Source organism: Oncorhynchus tshawytscha, linkage group LG30 (genome assembly GCF_018296145.1).
Source record: "Oncorhynchus tshawytscha isolate Ot180627B linkage group LG30, Otsh_v2.0, whole genome shotgun sequence".
In the NCBI taxonomy this organism is placed as follows: domain Eukaryota; kingdom Metazoa; phylum Chordata; class Actinopteri; order Salmoniformes; family Salmonidae; genus Oncorhynchus; species Oncorhynchus tshawytscha.
The window spans coordinates 34039562-34059727 of NC_056458.1; the positions used below are offsets into that span (position 1 = coordinate 34039562).

At 43.2% G+C, this 20166-nt stretch overlaps 1 protein-coding gene across 2 annotated transcripts in view; it reads right to left on the reverse strand.

Annotated features, from left to right (window-relative positions):
- doc2b (double C2-like domains, beta) overlaps nt 1–20166 on the reverse strand; it is a 295785-nt gene that overhangs the window by 240111 nt on the left and 35508 nt on the right. For both annotated transcript variants that reach the window (XM_042309299.1, XM_024393613.2), the window contains exon 6: nt 8092–8263. In XM_042309299.1, the coding sequence (XP_042165233.1) occupies nt 8092–8263 (172 nt within the window). The remainder of the gene's footprint in view (nt 1–8091; nt 8264–20166) is intronic.

The window sequence follows — 20166 nt, forward strand, 5'->3', positions numbered from 1 at the left end:
CTTAGTATTCAGGCACATCACTTAGTACGAGAGATTCATCCTGTTAGTGGGAAATGGGGAGATTGTCACCCAAGTCAATGAAAGCACATTTAATTGATAGTCATGATGACATGCAGTAGCAGGGTTATAGAATTCTTCTGAGCAATGGTGTACAAAGCCATTGACCTAGAACCTTCCTTACTTTTAAAGCTATAGACAAAGCCAAGGAGATTGTACAGTTTTGTCATTTAAAATCACTGTTAAAACAGAACAGATGTATGGTAAAAGGAGAATGGATGTGGGACAGGTCCACTTGATTAAAAAGACCTGAATCAAGATCAAATCTAAATGTATTTGTCACATGCTTCGTAAACAACAGAAGTAGACTAACAGTGAAATACTGACACAATGAGTAACGGATAACCTGGCTATATACACGGGGTACCAGTACCGAGTCAATGTGCAGGGGAACGAGGAAATTGATGTAGATATTTACATATAAGTAGGGATAAAGCGACTAGGCACTTTATCCCTAAAGTGACATAGCAGTGGCTATGTGATGAGTCAAAAGAGTTGCAAAAAGGGTCAATGCAGATAGTTAAATAGTTAACCAATAGCTACCCGGACTAACTATTTAGCAGTCTTATGGCCTGGGGGTAGAAGCTGTTCAGGGTCCTGTTCCGGGCCTGAAACTAACTTGTTGGTCAACCAGCCACAGTGGAAGGTAGATTAAAAAAAATATCTACCAGCCACTCAGATTTTTTACCAGACAACACATTTTTTGGGGGCCAATGTTTTAGTCCTGTATTGACAGTTTGATGGCTAATTGGAGGTCATAATGGGATTTATTATAAGCGTCTGGATTAGTGTCCCGCTCCTTGAAAGCAGCAGCTCTAGCCTTTAGTTCAGTTGTGATATGTATGTACGGTCACGACGTGAATGACGTCGTCGATGCACTTATTAATGAAGCCGCTGACTGATGTGGTAAACTCCTCATTGTTATCGGATGAATCCCAGAACATATTCCAGTCTGTGCTAGCGAAACAGTCCTGTAGCTTAGCATCTGCTTCATAGGACTACTTCCATATTGAGCGTGTTACTGGTGCTTCCTCTTTGAGATTTTGCTTGTAAGCAGGAGGATAGTTTGATTTGGTCAGATTTGCCAAATGGAGGGCGAGGGAGAGATTTGTATGAGTTTCGGTGTGTGGAGTAAAGGTGATGAAGTGTTTTTTTGCTTTTAGTTGCACAGGTGACATGCTGGTAAAAAAAAGTCACCAGACACTAGGAACGCTGGCTCTGGATGTGCATTTGTATTTTCTTGTTTGCTTATGGCCCTATACAGCTCGTTGAGTGCAGCTTTAGTGGCAGCATCGGTTTGTGGTGGTAAATCTCCCTCAACAGAGAAGAGGGCATTTCCCATTTCAACCTTTGACTGAATGGAGATCCAAAAGATATTATCCCGAGACAGAGCAACCCTCCCTCTCCCTCCATGTCAACCCAGCATCCCTCCATCCTAAAATAACCACCCATTGCCTTCTATAAATTCATCAATAGCGGGATATTATGATCTTTACTCGGTTAGCACAGCCAAATACAGAATTTCAGGCACACTAATGAAACCCATTTTGGTAATTTACATAAATGATCTCTGATTAACCCAGGGAAATGAATTCAAATGATCTTGGGGCATTTCACCATGGAGGAAGAGCTGATAGATAGTCGGAGCCAACCGAAATGTAGCCCCAGACAATAAGGCTGTATCTCAAATGGCACTCTATTTCCTATAAAGTGCACTATATAGGGAAGAGGGTGACATTTGGGACTCACACCATTCATCTAGATAGGTGGGGCGAGGTCAAGCACAATATCTTTATCTATGGCCGATTTGAAACAACACAGGTCAATGAATAATAAAATGACTGGTTTTGTGCCTCGTAAAAGAAAAGGTTGATTAATACATGAACACACACACGACTCACAAACAAACAAAAAAATGGTTGAAGCATCCACCCACACAAAGCATCGTAAGTAAAACAAACCCGTCATCCAAACACAGAATCCTCTATATTCTAAGTGTTCTAAACTGGTGGATATTTTAATGAGCCGAGCCAGTCATTACACAGTGAATCATCTCCCTATCTTTAGAGCCCAGTGTCTCTCCATGCTGTGCAACAGCCACAAGGCTCCACCTAAAGCTGGAAATAGGACTGAGGCCAGACCAGTGCTCTCATTGCTCAATCTCACACTTCCCTGATGAGAGCCCTTCATGACTAGGAAGAGAGGTAGGGAGCGATATCAGTGCATGCCCGCTCACAAAACAAGGCAGGAATTGGTTCAGAATTCCATTTGTGTGTTATAGATGCACTAGATAAGTAGCCTATAGAGGTAAATGCATGGAAATCACCACTATGGATGTGGGAAGACTGAATCACAAAAGCCCATCAATCCCAACCCAAAAAATACATGTGGTTCAAAAATCTTATTTGTGGCTTTATAGTTCATAAGAGTAAGATGCTTCACTCCAATCACTCAAATCAAATCATGCTGCCAGAATGAAGTTTCTAGTCATTTTTTGCTCTTGATGCTGTATTGTTTGTCCTTCATGTTCTAATACTTTAATGTTACCCCTTCCTTGTGTTTTTTGTATTAAATCATTTTTAAAAAACAATTTGTTTTTGCTCTTTGCACAATTATTTTGCGATACAAAAATGTTGCACTTACAGTACTACACCCCTGCAGAGTCCCCTTGTACCTTCCACTGACACAGTGTGGTGTTACTCTGCGTGCTTTCTTAGCTCCTAAAAACTATACTCAGATCAGCTTTTACACCTTCTGGAGTCTGTGTCCAAATTGTTTCGTGATGAGCCCTCCCCTGCCTCTGCAGCTCTGTATCTGCTCACCTGCACCGAGGCGGTTGGCCACGGTGCACACAGGTCACAGCCGAAACTGCCTGCACCATCTGATCGCACCCGTGCTTTTTGCTGGGACCACAATGGCTGACCATGACTCAGCCTGGACTATTGGAAAGCACAGGTGAAGCGGGCCCAAACGTGACAAGCCCATAGCTCATGCTATATGATGTAATGTGAAATGTGTAATGCTATGTAATGTGTGCGTGTGCAGTGTCTTCTGAAGTGCTGATGAAAATATGACTGTTTGGTAACCTAGTTTGTCTGTAATGTGAAATAACAGTAGACAGTATGTTAATACAGTCTCAAATATTAATGTACTGGGTGTATGATTCATATTGTAATGATCATATTTCAGTGTTTCCCCTATATTCATTTAGCAGTGGCAAGCCGCTGGTGCTAAATCGTTGCTGCCACTCCAAGAAATGTATTTTAAAAATATATGATTATAATTTTTGGCAGTGTAAACGTAAAACAACAAAAAACATATATAAAGTATGTTGAAAAGATAACAGAACTATATATACTGTATGTTTAAATAAGATCATAATTCAGAACTAACAATCAACAATATAAAAGACAGTCAGAGAATCTAAAATTCCCAAAATGTCTTGGCATGGGGCCCTCAATGATTTTGTTATGTTTGAGTCACTCAGATAGCATAATAACACAGCATAAGCTATGGCAAAATGTGTAAAATTGCAGGGAACTATCTTTAAAACGGTAAAATGTTCTCTCCGCCCCATGGACAAATGTGTAGAATAGTAGGAAAGTAGCTTTAAAACATGTTTTTTTTTCTCAGCCCCATGAAGGGAGACTTTATAGAAATCCCCTTAAAAATCCCACAGGTCCACACCCTGACAGGTAGATGTGTAGTGACCTACAGTATACATAAAAATACACACACACACACACACACACACACACACACACACACACACACACACACACACACACACACACACACACACACACACACACACACACAAAATTCAGCTCGGCATTCAACACCATAGTACCCTCCAAGCTCGTCATCAAGCTCGAGACCCTGGGTCTCGACCCCGCCCTGTGCAACTGGGTACTGGACTTCCTGACGGGCCGCCCCCAGGTGGTGAGGGTAGGCAACAACATCTCCTCCCCGCTGATCCTCAACACTGGGGCCCCACAAGGGTGCGTTCTGAGCCCCCTCCTGTACTCCCTGTTCACCCACGACTGCGTGGCCATGCACGCCTCCAACTCAATCATCAAGTTTGCGGACGACACAACAGTGGTAGGCTTGATTACCAACAACGACGAGACGGCCTACAGGGAGGAGGTGAGGGCCCTCGGAGTGTGGTGTCAGGAAAATAACCTCACACTCAACGTCAACAAAACTAAGGAGATGATTGTGGACTTCAGGAAACAGCAGAGGGAACACCCCCATCCACATCGATGGAACAGTAGTGGAGAGGGTAGCAAGTTTTAAGTTCCTCGGCATACACATCACAGACAAACTGAATTGGTCCACTCACACAGACAGCATCGTGAGGAAGGCGCAGCAGCGCCTCTTCAACCTCAGGAGGCTGAAGAAATTCGGCTTGTCACCAAAAGCACTCACAAACTTCTACAGATGCACAATCGAGAGCATCCTGGCGGGCTGTATCACCGCCTGGTATGGCAACTGCACCGCCCTCAACCGTAAGGCTCTCCAGAGGGTAGTGAGGTCTGCACAACGCATCACCGGGGGCAAACTACCTGCCCTCCAGGACACCTACACCACCCGATGCTACAGGAAGGCCATAAAGATCATCAAGGACATCAACCACCCGAGCCACTGCCTGTTCACCCCGCTGTCATCCAGAAGGCGAGGTCAGTACAGGTGCATCAAAGCTGGGACCGAGAGACTGAAAAACAGCTTCTATCTCAAGGCCATCAGACTGTTAAACAGCCACCACTAACATTGAGTGGCTACTGCCAACACACTGTCAATGACACTGACTCTACTCCAGCCACTTTTTCCCAATTGATGGGAAATGATGTAAATATATCACTAGCCACTTTAAACAATGCTACCTTATATAATGTTACTTACCCTACATTGTTCATCTCATATGCATACGTTGATACTGTACTCTATATCATCGACTGCATCCTTATGTAATACATGTATCACTAGCCACTTTAACTATGCCACTTGGTTTACATACTTATCTCATATGTATATACTGTACTCGATATCATCTACTGTATCTTGCCTATGCTGCTCTGTACCATCACTCATTCATATATCCTTATGTACATATTCTTTATCCCCTTACACTGTGTATAAGACAGTAGTTTTTTTTGGAATTGTTAGTTAGATTACTTGCTTGTTATTACTGCATTGTCGGAACTAGAAGCACAAGCATTTCGCTACACTCGCATTAACATCTGCTAACCATGTGTATGTGACAAATAAAATGTTGATTTGATTTGATTTGATTTGATTCATGTGTATTGAACTATACAGGATATGCACAAACACACAAGGTACAGGGAGTGTGCTATGCAGCACACACGCACAACGTGCATAACACACACACACTGAACTACTTCATTGAATCAAGAATAACAGATCGTTGGGTTTTACCATGTTACACCCAATTTATTTAGCATAAATCGTTATTTTGTGCTCGCTCTTTTTAAAAGGGTTAAGCAATTTGCAACCAGCTGCTTGATATTTCAGGTAGTATTTGACATCAATTTTATCTTTATTAATGGACCAGTCTTGGCAATAATGCAGTGGGTTTTCTTTCTCTTTCAAGATACGGTCATACATATGATGCAGTTTAAGAGGTGGTCTGAGGGGCATCACCTCACTTTCAATTTGGGGCCAATTAACATACATGTATGCAAAGGTTTGAGAACATGAATTCAAAGTCAGAAAGCAGGCACCAGACATATTAATGCCAAATAAAAACATATGTTGCACTTCAGGCTTACAGAATGTTGAAATCTAAATCTAAAATGGCACTAACTGCTTACCAAACTCAGGGTGATATACGCTAAGCTCAGACAGATGTTTTTCGCTCAGGATTCAATAAATACAAGGCTTCAGTTATGGCCTTGTGATAGAGAATAAACAGAGGAGACGCTCACATATCTATTGAGGAAAATGCAGCGACAAACACTTTTAGAATAGCTTAGGAGGACAGTCAGAAACACATCTGTGGCCTTGCATCAAAGGCTGTTTGTTCATCCCACAGGTGACTCATAGCAAATATGTGGCATAATGGAGCTCAGAGGCCCCCAGCTAGCCATTCAACATCAGAGATGAGGATCTTGGCCCTGAGAAACACCATAGAGAACATAGATAAGGCCTTTAGAAAGGGAGACTTGCATTCTAAGGCGATGATACTTTTGACCTGGTTGGTTATAAAGCTGTGAGAGTAACAGTGTCCACCTTTTAATTAAAACGCTATAGTGATTGTAAGGTGCATCCAAAGCACAACTGCAGATAATATATATCATGTGTTATACTGTAGCGCCACAGAAACAATAGACAGTGATGATGATGCATCTCCCTGTTACCATTGTCATGTTATCAGATTTGACAACTGAAGATAAATGGCAACAAAGATCTGGATTCACCTTCCCTTGTAGGGAGGAGATATTGGACCTGAAGCAGCACACACATGTCATAACAAACATTTCTTAACCTTGCTTCTCTAAAACTGTGAGAGTAAAACAACAAAATGAGGAGTTGGCTGGATGTCCATTGGGTGGTGAACCATTCTTGATACGCAAGGGAAACCCAGCAGCATTGCAGTTCTTGACACACTCAAACTGGTGTGTCTGGAACATAAGAATGGCACACATACACAATCCATGTCTCAATTGTTTCAAGGCTTAAAAATACTTCTTTAACCTGTCTCCTCTACTTTATCGACACTGATTGAAGTGGATTTAACAAATTACATCAATAAGGGATCATAGCTTTCAGCTGGATTCAGCTCGTCAGTGTGTCATGGAAAGAGCACTGTTTTGTACACTCGATGTATACTATGTACTAACCATACTAAACACTATTTAGAACATACTATTCAGTAAAAATGTATGTAAGCAACAAAACAACATACTAAGCTAATCCATGCAAAGAAGGCGTTATCTTAAGTGCAATTTGGTTGTTCCACACCATTCGTTCATTAAAGCACAGCCCATCCCCTTGATCCAATTATCAGCTTTTGTCAAACACGTGTGCAGGAAAATACTATTATTTTCCTCAATAGTTTGCAGCGAATTTATGCTAAATGAAAACTTAAATAAATATGACATGCTGGCATTTAATGTACTAATTTGTAACAATTTCACATACTATTATACTATTTTCTTTACTACCCAAAAAGCCTACTAATAGTATGAGTTTTCGGATACGCCCAGTGAAGCTTCATCCTAATCAAACATGGACTTAAAGAGTATTCTAAAATCTAAGGTCATCTCTATGTCACTGTTTTGTAACTTTACAAAAACAAACTGAAATCATGATGAATTTCTGTCTTAAAGAACTGATGTTTTTTTTTAGTTCAAGCATGTCTCAAAAGAAGCCGCAACAGGACACCAAATGTACCCATTTTAAACGTTTTTTTTTTGTTGTTTTTTTTGCTTATTTATATTTATTTTATTAACAACAAATCAATACAGGATGTACATGTGGGAACACAAGTATATATAAATAATATACAAAGGACAATTGGGCTAGGGGGTACAATATCACATTACATAAGGACCTTAAGGGACATACATACACATATAATTCTAACAACTTTTTTTGTTAGCAGAGTATTTACTTGTCTTAAAATATAGTTCAATAAATGTTTGTAAGTTAAGAAAATGTGGTGTTTTGTTTGTAAATTTACATTTGTGAATATGAAATTTGGCCAAAAGAATAATGAAATTAAGTACATAAAATTGTTTCAGCTTATTTCTATCGTAGGTAAAGAATCCAAGCAGTACATCTCTCCACAATAGTGTAAAATCTTCATAAATGTGTTCAATTATAAAGCTACTGATGTCTTGGTGTCCACTGCTTGTATACTTTGTATTTTGGGGAATTTAGTACGACATCCGGGAACTTTTGGCATACTAACTATACACTTTATTTTTTATTTTTTAAATTTTTTTATTTTAAACTATTCCAAATAAGGAATAACTGCATTACAGAGGACATGGGGAGTGACTGACTGACCTTTGCTGTGTGCCCATGTGTAGGTGAGGCTGACAGTGGAACTCCTGGCTATCTTCTGCCCTCCTCCATTGGCTCCTCGCAGTCCCAGAGGAGCACCACTCGGCCCCTCCTTCCCAGGGTACACATACTTGGGCATGAACTTGTAGAACCAGGCTCCAGAGCGCTTCCACACCTAGATAACACATACAGAAAGGTTGTCATCAGTTTTGAGAACAAATGTACGTGTTCCTACTAGTTCAAGTAGTACTTTTTCAGTTTACATAAGTTTTCTCCAGTTTCCTGGAAACCGAATGTGGCCCTGGTTTACAAATTGTGAGGCACAAACTCACATCAGACAAACATTGAAAATGTGACATTTTCATACAGTATATTAGACATTAAAAAATGACAGTTTTTCCATGCATACCCAAAAGGACAATAACTATAATTTCAAAAAGACAGATTGGTCTAAAAGCAATGTCTGAGGTCCCATAGGCCACAACAGTCCTGTCTGGAGAAGCACTGACAGTCTCCTGACATAAGCATGCTAACAAACTGGTGGTGGGCGCTAGGCTCACTAGGTTCAGTGCTGTGGGCAAGCCATGTGCCACTAATGGACAGCAGGCACTAAAATGTCAGGGCCGATAGCAGCTGCTCCAGAGTTGGCAAGTGCCACCTCCCAGCCGGAAACACTTTCCTCATCTCTGCCGGCCTACTGCATTATCACATTTGATCAGGAAGGCAACATTTTCAGATTTGCATCAGCAAGTATGCTCCCTGAAACCCCCTGAAAATCAGCAAGAAGAAGTAGGCATTCCAAAAATGATGTTCTCATTCTGGCTTCCACTTTGGGGGAAATGTATGTACAACTCAAGTACAGTGTACTGAATTGAAAACAAATGCCTTTTTTCCTCATAACCTATAGTCAGTAATCAAGAATATCATTTTTTACTCAAACTATCAAGTCAGATTCTGAAATAAATGATGCAATTGCATGGTAAAAAAGGCCAATGGTGATGAATGACAGGTACTGCTCAAGCTCCACATTAAGATTCAAATTCTTGGATGACCATGGAGCTCAAATGAAAGGTTAGAGAACTGTTTTCTAGTAAATAAGGGTTAAACTGTATTTCTTTGAACCCTGCACTTCAATTTCAAATCAAATAAAATCTAATTGTATTAGTCACATGTGCCGAATACAACAGGTATACCTGTTGTACCTTACAGTGAAATGCTTACTTAAGAGCCCCTAACCATCAATGCAGTTAAAAAATATATATATACAGAGTCAATGTGTGGGGGCACTGGTTAGTTGAGGCAATATGTACATGTGGGTAGAGTTATTAAAGTGACTATGCATAGATGATAACAACAGAGAGTAGCAGTGGTGTCTAAGGGGGGACAATGCAAATAGGCTGGGTAGCCATTTGATTAGGTGTTCATGAATCTTAATGCTTGGGGGTAGAAGCTGTTTAGAAGCCTCTTGGACCTACACTTGGCGCTCTGGTACTGTTTGCCGTGCGGTAGCAGAGAGAACAGTCTATGACTAGGGTGGCTGGAGTCTTTGACAATTTTTAGGGACTTCCTATTACACGCCTGGTATAAAAGTCCTGGATGGCAGGGAGCTTGGCCCCAGTGATGTACTGGGCCGTTCGCACTAGAGGTTGACCGATTAATCGGAATGGCCGATTAATTAGGGCCGATTTCAAGTTTCCACTACAATCGGGAATCGGTATTTTTGGGTGCCGATTTGTTTACATTTTTTTAATACACCTCTTTTAACTAGGCAAGCCAGTTAAGAACACATTCTTATTTTCAATGACGGCCTAAGAACAGTGGGTTAAATGCCTCGCTCGGGGGCAGAACGACAGAGTTTTACCTTGTCAGCTCGGGGGATCCAATCTTGCAACCTTACAGTTAACTAGTCCAACGCTCTAACCACCTGATTACATTGCACTCCACGAGGAGCCTGCCTATTACGCGAATGCAGTAAGCCAAGGTAAGTTGCTAGCTAGCATTAAACTTATCTTATAAAAAACAATCAATCAATGACTGTCGTTGCTCCAATGTGTACTTAAACATAAACATCAATGCCTTTCTTAAAATCAATACACAAGTGTATATTTTTAAACCTGCATATTTAGCTAAAAGAAATCCAGGTTAGCAGGCAATATTAACCAGGTGAAATTGTGTCACCTCTTGCGTTCATTGCACGCAGAGTCAGGGTATATGCAACAGTTTGGGCCGCCTGGCTCTTTGCGAACTAATTTGCCAGAATTTTACGGAATTATGACATAACATTGAAGGTTGTGCAATGTAACAATGTAAATCAGAAACTTTCTGTCCAAAAATGATGCAGAAAAATTAATCCATGCTTTTGTCACTTCTAGGTTAGACTACTGCAATGCTCTATTTTCCGGCTACCCGGATAAAGCACTAAATAAACTTCAGTTAGTGCTAAATACGGCTGCTAGAATCCTGACTAGAACCAAAAAATTTGATCATATTACTCCAGTGCTAGCCTCTCTACACTGGCTTCCTGTCAAAGCAAGGGCTGATTTCAAGGTTTTACTGCTAACCTACAAAGCATTACATGGGCTTGCTCCTACCTATCTCTCTGATTTGGTCCTGCCGTACATACCTACACGTACGCTACGGTCACAAGACGCAGGCCTCCTAATTGTCCCTAGAATTTCTAAGCAAACAGCTGGAGGCAGGGCTTTCTCCTATAGAGCTCCATTTTTATGGAACGGTCTGCCTACCCATGTCAGAGACGCAAACTCGGTCTCAACCTTTAAGTCTTTACTGAAGACTCATCTCCTCAGTGGGTCATATGATTGAGTGTAGTCTGGCCCAGGAGTGGGAAGGTGAACGGAAAGGCTCTGGAGCAACGAACCGCCCTTGCTGTCTCTGCCTGGCCGGTTCCCCTCTTTCCACTGGGATTCTCTGCCTCTAACCCTATTACGGGGGCTGGGTCACTGGCTTACTGGGGCTCTCTCATGCCGTCCCTGGGTGGGGGTGCGTCACCTGAGTGGGTTGATTCACTGTTGTGGTCATCCTGTCTGGGTTGGCGCCCCCCTTGGGTTGTGCCGTGGCGGAGATCTTTGTGGGCTATACTCAGCCTTGTCTCAGGATGGTAAGTTGGTCGTTGAAGATATCCCTCTAGTGGTGTGGGGGCTGTGCTTTGGCAAAGTGGGTGGGGTTATATCCTTCCTGTTTGGCCCTGTCCGGGGGTGACCTCGGATGGGGCCACAGTGTCTCCTGACCCCTCCTGTCTCAGCCTCCAGTATTTATGCTGCAGTAGTTTATGTGTCGGGGGCTGGGGTCAGTTTGTTATATCTGGAGTACTTCTCCTGTCCTATTCGGTGTCCTGTGTGAATCTAAGTGTGCGTTCTCTAATTCTCTCCTTCTCTCTTTCTTTCTCTCTCTCGGAGGACCTGAGCCCTAGGACCTGAGCTCCAGGACTACCTGACATGATGACTCCTTGCTGTCCCCAGTCCACCTGGCCATGCTGCTGTTCCAGTTTCAACTGACCTGAGCCCTAGGACCATGCCCCAGGACTACCTGACATGATGACTCCTTGCTGTCCCCAGTCCACCTGGCCATGCTGCTGCTCCAGTTTCAACTTCCACCTGACTGTGCTGCTGCTCCAGTTTCAACTGTTCTGCCTTATTATTATTCGACCATGCTGGTCATTTATGAACATTTGAACATCTTGGCCATGTTCTGTTATAATCTCCACCCGGCACAGCCAGAAGAGGACTGGCCACCCCACATAGCCTGGTTCCTCTCTAGGTTTCTTCCTAGGTTTTGGCCTTTCTAGGGAGTTTTCCTAGCCACCGTGCTTCTATACCTGCATTGCTTGCTGTTTGGGGTTTTAGGCTGGGGTTCTGTACAGTGTACGTGGTAATCCATCTGGTCCTGCGGACTTGTGAATGTCGTATTTCTGTGTGTTTATTATAGTTAAGTTAAAAAAATACCACCAACCTTATAAGGTAAAGGTCTTACCAACATCGGCTGCGGAGAGCGTGATTACACAGTCTTCCGGAACAGCTGGTGCTCTCATGCATGTTTCAGTGTTATTTGCCTCGAAGCGAGCATAGAAGTAGTTTAGCTCGTCTAGTAGGCACGTGTCACTGGGCAGCTCTCGGCTGTGCTTCCCTTTGTAGTCTGTAATGGTTTCAAAGCCCTGCCACATCCGACGAGCATCAGAGCCGGTGTAGTACAATTCGATCTTAGTCCTGTATTGAAGCTTTGCCTGTTTGATGGTTCGTCGGAGGACAGAGCAGGATTTCTTATAAGCTTACGGGTTAGAGTACCGCTCCTTGAAAGCAGCAGCTCTACCCTTCAGCTAAGTGCGGATGTTACCTGTAATCCATGGCTTCTGGCTGGGGTATGTACGTACGGTCACTGTGGGGACGACGTCATCGATGCAATTATTGATGAAGTCAATGACTGATGTGGTGTACTCCTCAATGCCATCGGAGGAATCCTGGAACATATTCCAGTCTGTGTTAGCAAAACAGTCGCTGTAGCTTAGCATCTGCTTCATCTGACCACTTTTTTATTGATCTAAATCACTGGTACTTCCTGCTTTAGTTATTTCTTGTAAGCAGGAATCAGGAGGATACAATTATGGTCAGATTTGCCAAATGGAAGGCGAGGGAGAGCATTGTATACATTTCTGTGTGTGGAGTAAAGGTGTTTTATTCCCCTCTGGTTGCACATTTAACATGCTGTTCTATCCTGCCTGTACAGCGTATAACCAGCCAGCTGTATGTTGATCGTGTCATCTTTCAGCCACGACTCCGTGAAGCAAAAGATATTACAGTTTTGAATGTCCCGTTGGTAGTTTAATCTTCCCCGTAGGTCATCTATTTTATTCTCCAAAGTGTGCACGTTTGCTAGCAGAATGGAAGGAAGTGGGGGTTTATTCGATCGCCTACGAGTTCTCAGAAGGCAACCCGCCCTTTGGCCCCTTTTTGTCTGCCTCCTCTTCACGCAAATCACAGGGATCTGGGCCTGTCCCGAGAAAGCAGTATATCATTCACGTCCTGCTCTTCAGACTCGTTAAAGGAAAAAAAGGATTATGCCAGTCTGTGGTGAGTAATCGCAGTTCTGATGTCCAGAAGTTATTTTCGGTCATAAGAGACAGTAGCGGCAAGATTATGTACAAAATACGTTTTTAAAAAGAGTTACAAAAAAATGCAAATAAATTAAAAAAGAAAAAAACGATTGGGGACACGTAAAACGTCTGCCCTCTTCTCTGGCTCCATTATAGTTGCTAAATGCCTTTTATGCTCGCTTGCACGAGAGCATCAGCTGGTCTGGACAACTGGGGCAACAGGGTAGCCTAGTGCTTAGAGTGTTAGACTAGTAACCGAAAGGTTGCAAGTTCAAATCCCCGAGCTGACAAGGTACAAATCTGTCATTCTGCCCCTGAACAGGCAGTTAACCCACTGTTCCTAGGCTGTCATTGAAAATAAGAATTTGCTCTTTAACTGACTTGCCTAGTTGAATAAATATAAAAATAAAATTAAAATAACGCTCTCTGTATTTTATTTTTTATTTATTTCAGCTTTATTTAACCAGGTAGGCAAGTTGAGAACAAGTTCTCATTTACAATTGCGACCTGGCCAAGATAAAGCAAAGCAGTTCAACACATACAACAACACAGAGTTACACATGGAGTAAAACAAACATACAGTCAATAATACAGTAGAAACAAGTCTATATACGATGTGAGCAAATGAGGTGAGATAAGGGAGGTAAAGGCAAAAAAAGGCCATGGTGGCAATGTAAATACAATCTAGCAAGTAAAACACTGGAATGGTAGATTTGCAGTGGAAGAATGTGCAAAGTAGAAATAAAAATAATGGGGTGCAAAGGAGCTAAATAAATAAATAAATAAAATAAAATAAATTAAATACAGTAGGGAAAGGTAGTTGTTTGGGCTAAATTATAGATGGGCTATGTACAGGTGCAGTAATCTGTGAGCTGCTCTGACAGCTGGTACTTAAAGCTAGTGAGGGAGATAAGTGTTTCCAGTTTCAGAGATTTTTTTAGTTCGTTCCAGTCATTAGCAGCAGAGAACTGGAAGGAGAGGCGGCCAAAGAAAGAATTGGTTTTGGGAGTCACCAGAGAGATATACCTGCTGGAGCACGTGCTACAGTTGGGTGATGCTATGGTGACCAGCGAGCTGAGATAAGGGGGGACTTTACCTAGCAGGGTCTTGTAGATGACATGGAGCCAGTGGGTTTGGCGACGAGTATGAAGCGAGGGCCAGCCAACGAGAGCATACAGGTCGCAATGGTGGGTAGTAATATGGGGCTTTGGTGACAAAATGGATGGCACTGTGATAGACCATCTAATTTGTTGAGTAGGGTATTGGAGGCTATTTTGTAAATGACATCGCTGAAGTCGAGGATTGGTAGGATGGTCAGTTTTACAAGGGTATGTTTGGCAGAATGAGTGAAGGATGCTTTGTTGCGAAATAGGAAGCCAATTCTAGATTTAACTTTGTATTGGAGATGTTTGATGTGGGTCTGGAAGGAGAGTTTACAGTCTAACCAGACACCTAGGTATTTGTAGTTGTCCACGCAGTCAGGGCCGTCCAGAGTAGTGATGTTGGACAGGCAGGCAGGTGCAGGCAGCGATCGGTTGAAGAGCATGCATTTAGTTTTACCTGTATTTAAGAGCAATTGGAGGACACAGAAGAAGAGTTCCATGGCATTGAAGCTTGCCTGGAGGGTTGTTAACACAGTGTCTAAAGAAGGGCCAGAAGTATACAGAATGGTGTCGTCTGCGTAGAGGTGGATCAGAGACTCACCAGCAGCAAGAGCGACATCATTGATGTATACAGAGAAGAGAGTCAGTACAAGAATTGAACCCTGTGGCACCCCCATAGAGACTGCCAGAGGTCCGGACAACAGACCCTCCAATTTGACACACTGAACTCTATCAGAGAAGTAGTTGGTGAACCAGGCGAGGCAATCATTTGAGAAACCAAGGCTGTCGAGTCTGCCGATGAGGATGTGGTGATTGACAGAGTCGAAATCCTTGGCCAGATCAATGAACACGGCTGCACAGTAATGTTTCTTATCGATGGCGGTTAAGATATCGTTTAGGACCTTGAGCGTGGCTGAGGTGCACCCATGACCAGCTCTGAAACCAGATTGCCTAGCAGAGAGGGTATGGTGAGATTCGAAATGGTCGGTAATCTGTTTGTTGACTTGGCTTTCGAAGACCTTAGAAAGCAGGGTAGGATAAATATAGGTCTGTAGCAGTTTGGGTCTGTAGCAGTTTGAGTGTCCCCCCCTTTGAAGAGGGGGATGACCGCAGCTGCTTTCCAATCTTTGGGAATCTCAGACGACACGAAAGAGAGGTTGAACCGGCTAGTAATAGGGGTGGCAATAATTTCGGCAGAAAATTTTAGAAAGAAAGGGTCCAGATTGTCTAGCCTGGCTGATTTGTAGGGTCCAGATTTTGCAACTCTTTCAGAACATCAGTAGACTGGATTTGGGAGAAGGAGAAATGGGGAAAGCTTGGGCGAGTTGCTGTGGGGGGTACAGTGCTGTTGACCGGGGTAGGGGTAGCCAGGTGGAAAGCATGGCCAGCCGTAGAAAAATGCTTATTGAAATTCTCAATTATAGTGGATATATCAGTGGTGTTTCCTATCTTCAGTGCAGTGTGCAGCTGGGAGGAGGTGTTCTTATTCTCCATGGACTTTACAGTGTCCCATAACTTTTTTGAGTTAGTGTTTCAGGAAGCAAATTTCTGCTTGAAAAAGCTAGCCTTGGCTTTTCTAACTGCCTGTGTATATTGCCTTTTAGCTTCCCTGAAAAGCTGCATATCACTGGGGCTGTTCGATACTAATGCAGAACGCCATAGGATGTTTTTGTGTTGGTTAAGGGCAATCAGGTCTGGGGTGAACCAAGGGCTATATCTGTTCCTGGTTCTAAATAAGCATGCCCCATTCAAGAAATGTAAGATGGTTAGGAAGGCATTTTTTAAAAATAACCAGGCATCCCCTACTGACGGGATGAGATCAATATCCTTCCAGGATACCCCGGCCAGGTCGATTAGAAAGGCCTGCTCGCTGAAGTGTTTCAGAGAGCGTTTGACAGTGATGAGTGGAGGTCGTTTGAATGCTGACCCATTACTGATGCAGGCAATGAGGCAGTGATCGCTGAGATCTTGGTTGAAGACAGCAGAGGTGTATTTAGAGGGCAAGTTGGTTAGGATGATATCTATGAGGGTGCACGTGTTTACGGCTTTGGGGAGGTACCTGGTAGGTTCATTGATAATTTGTGTGAGATTGAGGGCATCAAGCTTAGATTGTAGGATGGCTGGGGTGTTAAGCATGTTCCAGTTCAGGTCACCTAGCAGCACGAGCTCTAAAGATAGATGGGGGGCAATCAGTTCACATATGGTACCCCAGAGCACAGCTGGGTGCAGAGGGTGGTCTACAGCAGGCGGCAACAGTGACAGACTTGTTTTTAGAGAGGTGAATTTTTAAAAGTAGAAGTTCAAATTGTTTGGGTACAGACCTGGATAGTAGGACATAACTCTGCAGGCTATCTTTGCAGTAGATTGTAACACCGCCCCCTTTGGCAGTTCTATCTTGTCTGAAAATGTTGTAGTTAGGGATGAAAATGTCAGAATTTTTGGTGGTCTTCAGACACAGCTAGAACATCCGGGTTGGCAGAGTGTGCTAAAGCAGCGAATAAAACAAACTTAGGGAGGAGGCTTCTAATGTTAACATGCATGAAACCAAGGCTATTACGGTTACAGAAGTCATCAAAAGAGAGCGCCTGGGGAATAGGAGTGGAGCTAGGCACTGCAGGGCCTGGATTCACCTCTACATCACCAGAGGAAAAGAGAAGGAGTAGGATAAGGGTATGACTAAAAGCAATGAGAATTGGTCGTATAGAACATCTGGAACAGAGAGTAAAAGGTGGTTTCTGGGGGCGATGAAATAGCTTCAAGGTATAATGTACAGACAAAGGTATGGTAGGATGTGAATACAGTGGAGGTAAACCTAGGTATTGAGTGATGATGAGAGAGATATTGTCTCTAGAAACATCATTGAAACCAGGAGATGTCATCGCATGTGTGGGTGGTGGAACTAATAGGTTGGATAAGGTATAGTGAGCAGGACTAGAGGCTCTACAATGAAATAAGCCAATAAACACTAACCAGAACAGCAATGGACAAGGCATATTGACATTAAGGAGAGGCATGCTTAGTCGAGTAATCAAAAGGGTCCAGTGAGTAGTGAGGTTGGTTGGGGTCACGGCGATTCAGACAGCTAGCCGGGCCATCGGTAGCAAGCTAGCATAGGATGGAGGTCTGTTTTTAGCCACCTCGTGCATTTCCGTCGGTAGGATTAGTGGGGTTTCGTGTGGTAGAGGGGATCAATCCAATTCGCATAAAAAATAGATATAATTATAGAGGCCCAAGAATAAAAATAAAAAAATTGTCCGATAGATCTAGTCAGATAGCAGCCGATAAAACAGCTAATGAATAGCGGGCCGCAGATGAGCGTTCAGGTAATGTCGCGACGGAGGAGCCAGCTGGATAACTCCCTCGGGCAGATAACGTCGGTAGTCCAGTTGTGAAGGCCCGGTGGGGCTCCGCGTTGGCAGTCAAACGGGTCCGGATAGGTGATTGTAGCCCAGGAGTGACTGGTAGCCGATGTGAGCAAGACCTTTAAACAGGTCAACATTCACAAAGCAGCGGGGCCAGATGGATTATCAGGACGTGTACTCAAAGCATGCGCTGACCAACTGGCAAGTGTCTTCACTGACATTTTCAACCTCTCCCTGACCGAGTCTATAATACCGACATGTTTCAAGCAGACCACCATATTCCCGGTGGTGCCCAAGGAAGCAAAGGTAACCTGCCTAAGGTAACATGCCACGTCGGTAGCCGTGAAGTGCTTTGAAAGGCTGGTCATGACTCACATCAACAGCATCCTCCTGGATACCATAGACCCACTCCAATTCGCATACCGCCCCAACAGATCCACAGATGACGCAATCTCAATCGCACTCTACATTGCCCTTTCCCACCTGGACAAAAGGAACATCTATGTGAGAATGCTGTTCATTGACTACAGCTCAGCGTTCAACACCATAGTGCCCATAAAGCTCTTCGCTAAGCTAAGGACCCTGGGACTAAACACCTCCCTCTGCAACTGGATCCTGGACTTCCTGACGGGTCCCAGGTGGTAAAGGTAGGCAACAACACGTATGCCATGCTGATACTCAACACTGGGGCCCCTCAGGTGTGTGTGCTCAGTCCCCTCCTGTAGTCCCTGTTCACCCACGACTCCAACACCATCATTAAGTTTTCTGATGACACAAAAGTGTTAGGTCTGATCACCGACAACGATGAGAAAGCCTATAGGGAGGTCAGCTGCACCATCAAGAGCACTGGTTGCATCACCGCCTGATATTGAAAATGCTCGGCATCCGACCATAACACGCTACAGAGAGTAGTGCGTATGGTCCTGTACATCACTGGGGCCAAGCTTCCTTCCATCCAGGACATATATACTAGGCTGTGTCAGAGGAAAGCCCAAAAAACTGTCAAAGACCCCAGTCACCCAAGTCATAGACTGTGTTTTCTGCTACCGCACGACAAGCTATACCGGAGTGCCAAGTCTAGGACCTAGACGCTCCTTAAAAAGCTTCTACCCCCAAGCCATAAGACTGCGGAACAATTAATCAAATGGCCACCGGACTATTTACATTGACCCCCCCATTCATATTTTACACTGCTGCTACGCTGTTTATTATCTATGCATAGTCACTGCACCCCTACCGACATGTACAAATTACCTTGACTAACCTGCACATTGACTCGATACCGGTACGACCTGTATGTAGTCTTGTTATTGTAATTTTATTGTGTTACTTTTTATCATTTTTTACTTTAGTTTATTTGGTAAATATTTTCTTAACTCTTTCTTGAACTGCTTTGTTGGTTAAGGGCTTGTAAGTAAGCATTTCACGGTAAGGTCTTCACGTTGTATTCGGCGCATGTGACAAATAAAGTTTGATTTGGTTGTGATTTGAAAGGTCCGTCATTAATGAAGGCAGGATATTCCCTTCAGGACCTTCTGCTGATGAACTTAAGCATCAAAGCCTTTAGGTCAGTTTTAGTAAATCATCTCGCTCTCATTAGCCTACCTCAGTAAGTACACAGGCATTTCTCTGGCCAATCAAAACAGGCAGACCTTTTCTCTACATCTAAGTGTTTCTTAACGAAAAGGTCTCCTCAGGAACTCAGAGGTTAGCAGACGTTCAAAGGCTTCTGATTGCCTTCAATTATCCCTAATCATCCTCTATCAGGGTTTGGTGATAAAAACTCATACCTCACCATGTTTTAATGAGGTAAATCACCAGTTAAGGGCCTATTGGAAGGTGCCATCTAAAATATAGATTTTTGCCAGTTGGAACGCAACCAGCTCAGTTGACACACCGGTTTCAGTGTAGATCACAGCAACTCTAATATTATCCTGGGTGTCAAAGCTGAGAAATGATCAATTGCTTCTCTCAAATTCATCTCTCCTTGACTGTAAATGACATCCCTTCCCTTGGGACTGACAGGTGAAATTGAATGAGAAAAACAAATAGACTGAACCATACACAATGGACTGATGTGGTAACATTAAGAGAAGCAGGGACATCTCTCGTGCCAGTAAAAAGTCACTGTATGAAAGCTACCGTATGAAAATGACCATATATACATCAGCGTTCCTACAAAATGAACATGCCAGAGAACAAAACCAATAGAAACGTGTCAAATTTAAATTACAAATCCACCGGGTGAAAAGGGATGACAGGCACTCTCATAACCTGTCTTTATGACAGACGTGACAGAGATGTATTGCATTGACCTCTTTACATTAAATTATTTATCATAGGAGGGGGAGAAATAACAAAAAGGTAAAAGCTGCCAGGCGGAATTTCTCTCATTATTTAATCACGGTAGTAGTCATTGCGGTAAAGGAAGAGTATGCTCTACTGGGGAATCACAACTGTCACTTCAAGGACAACATAAAGGGGGAGATGGTGGTGAGGCAACTTT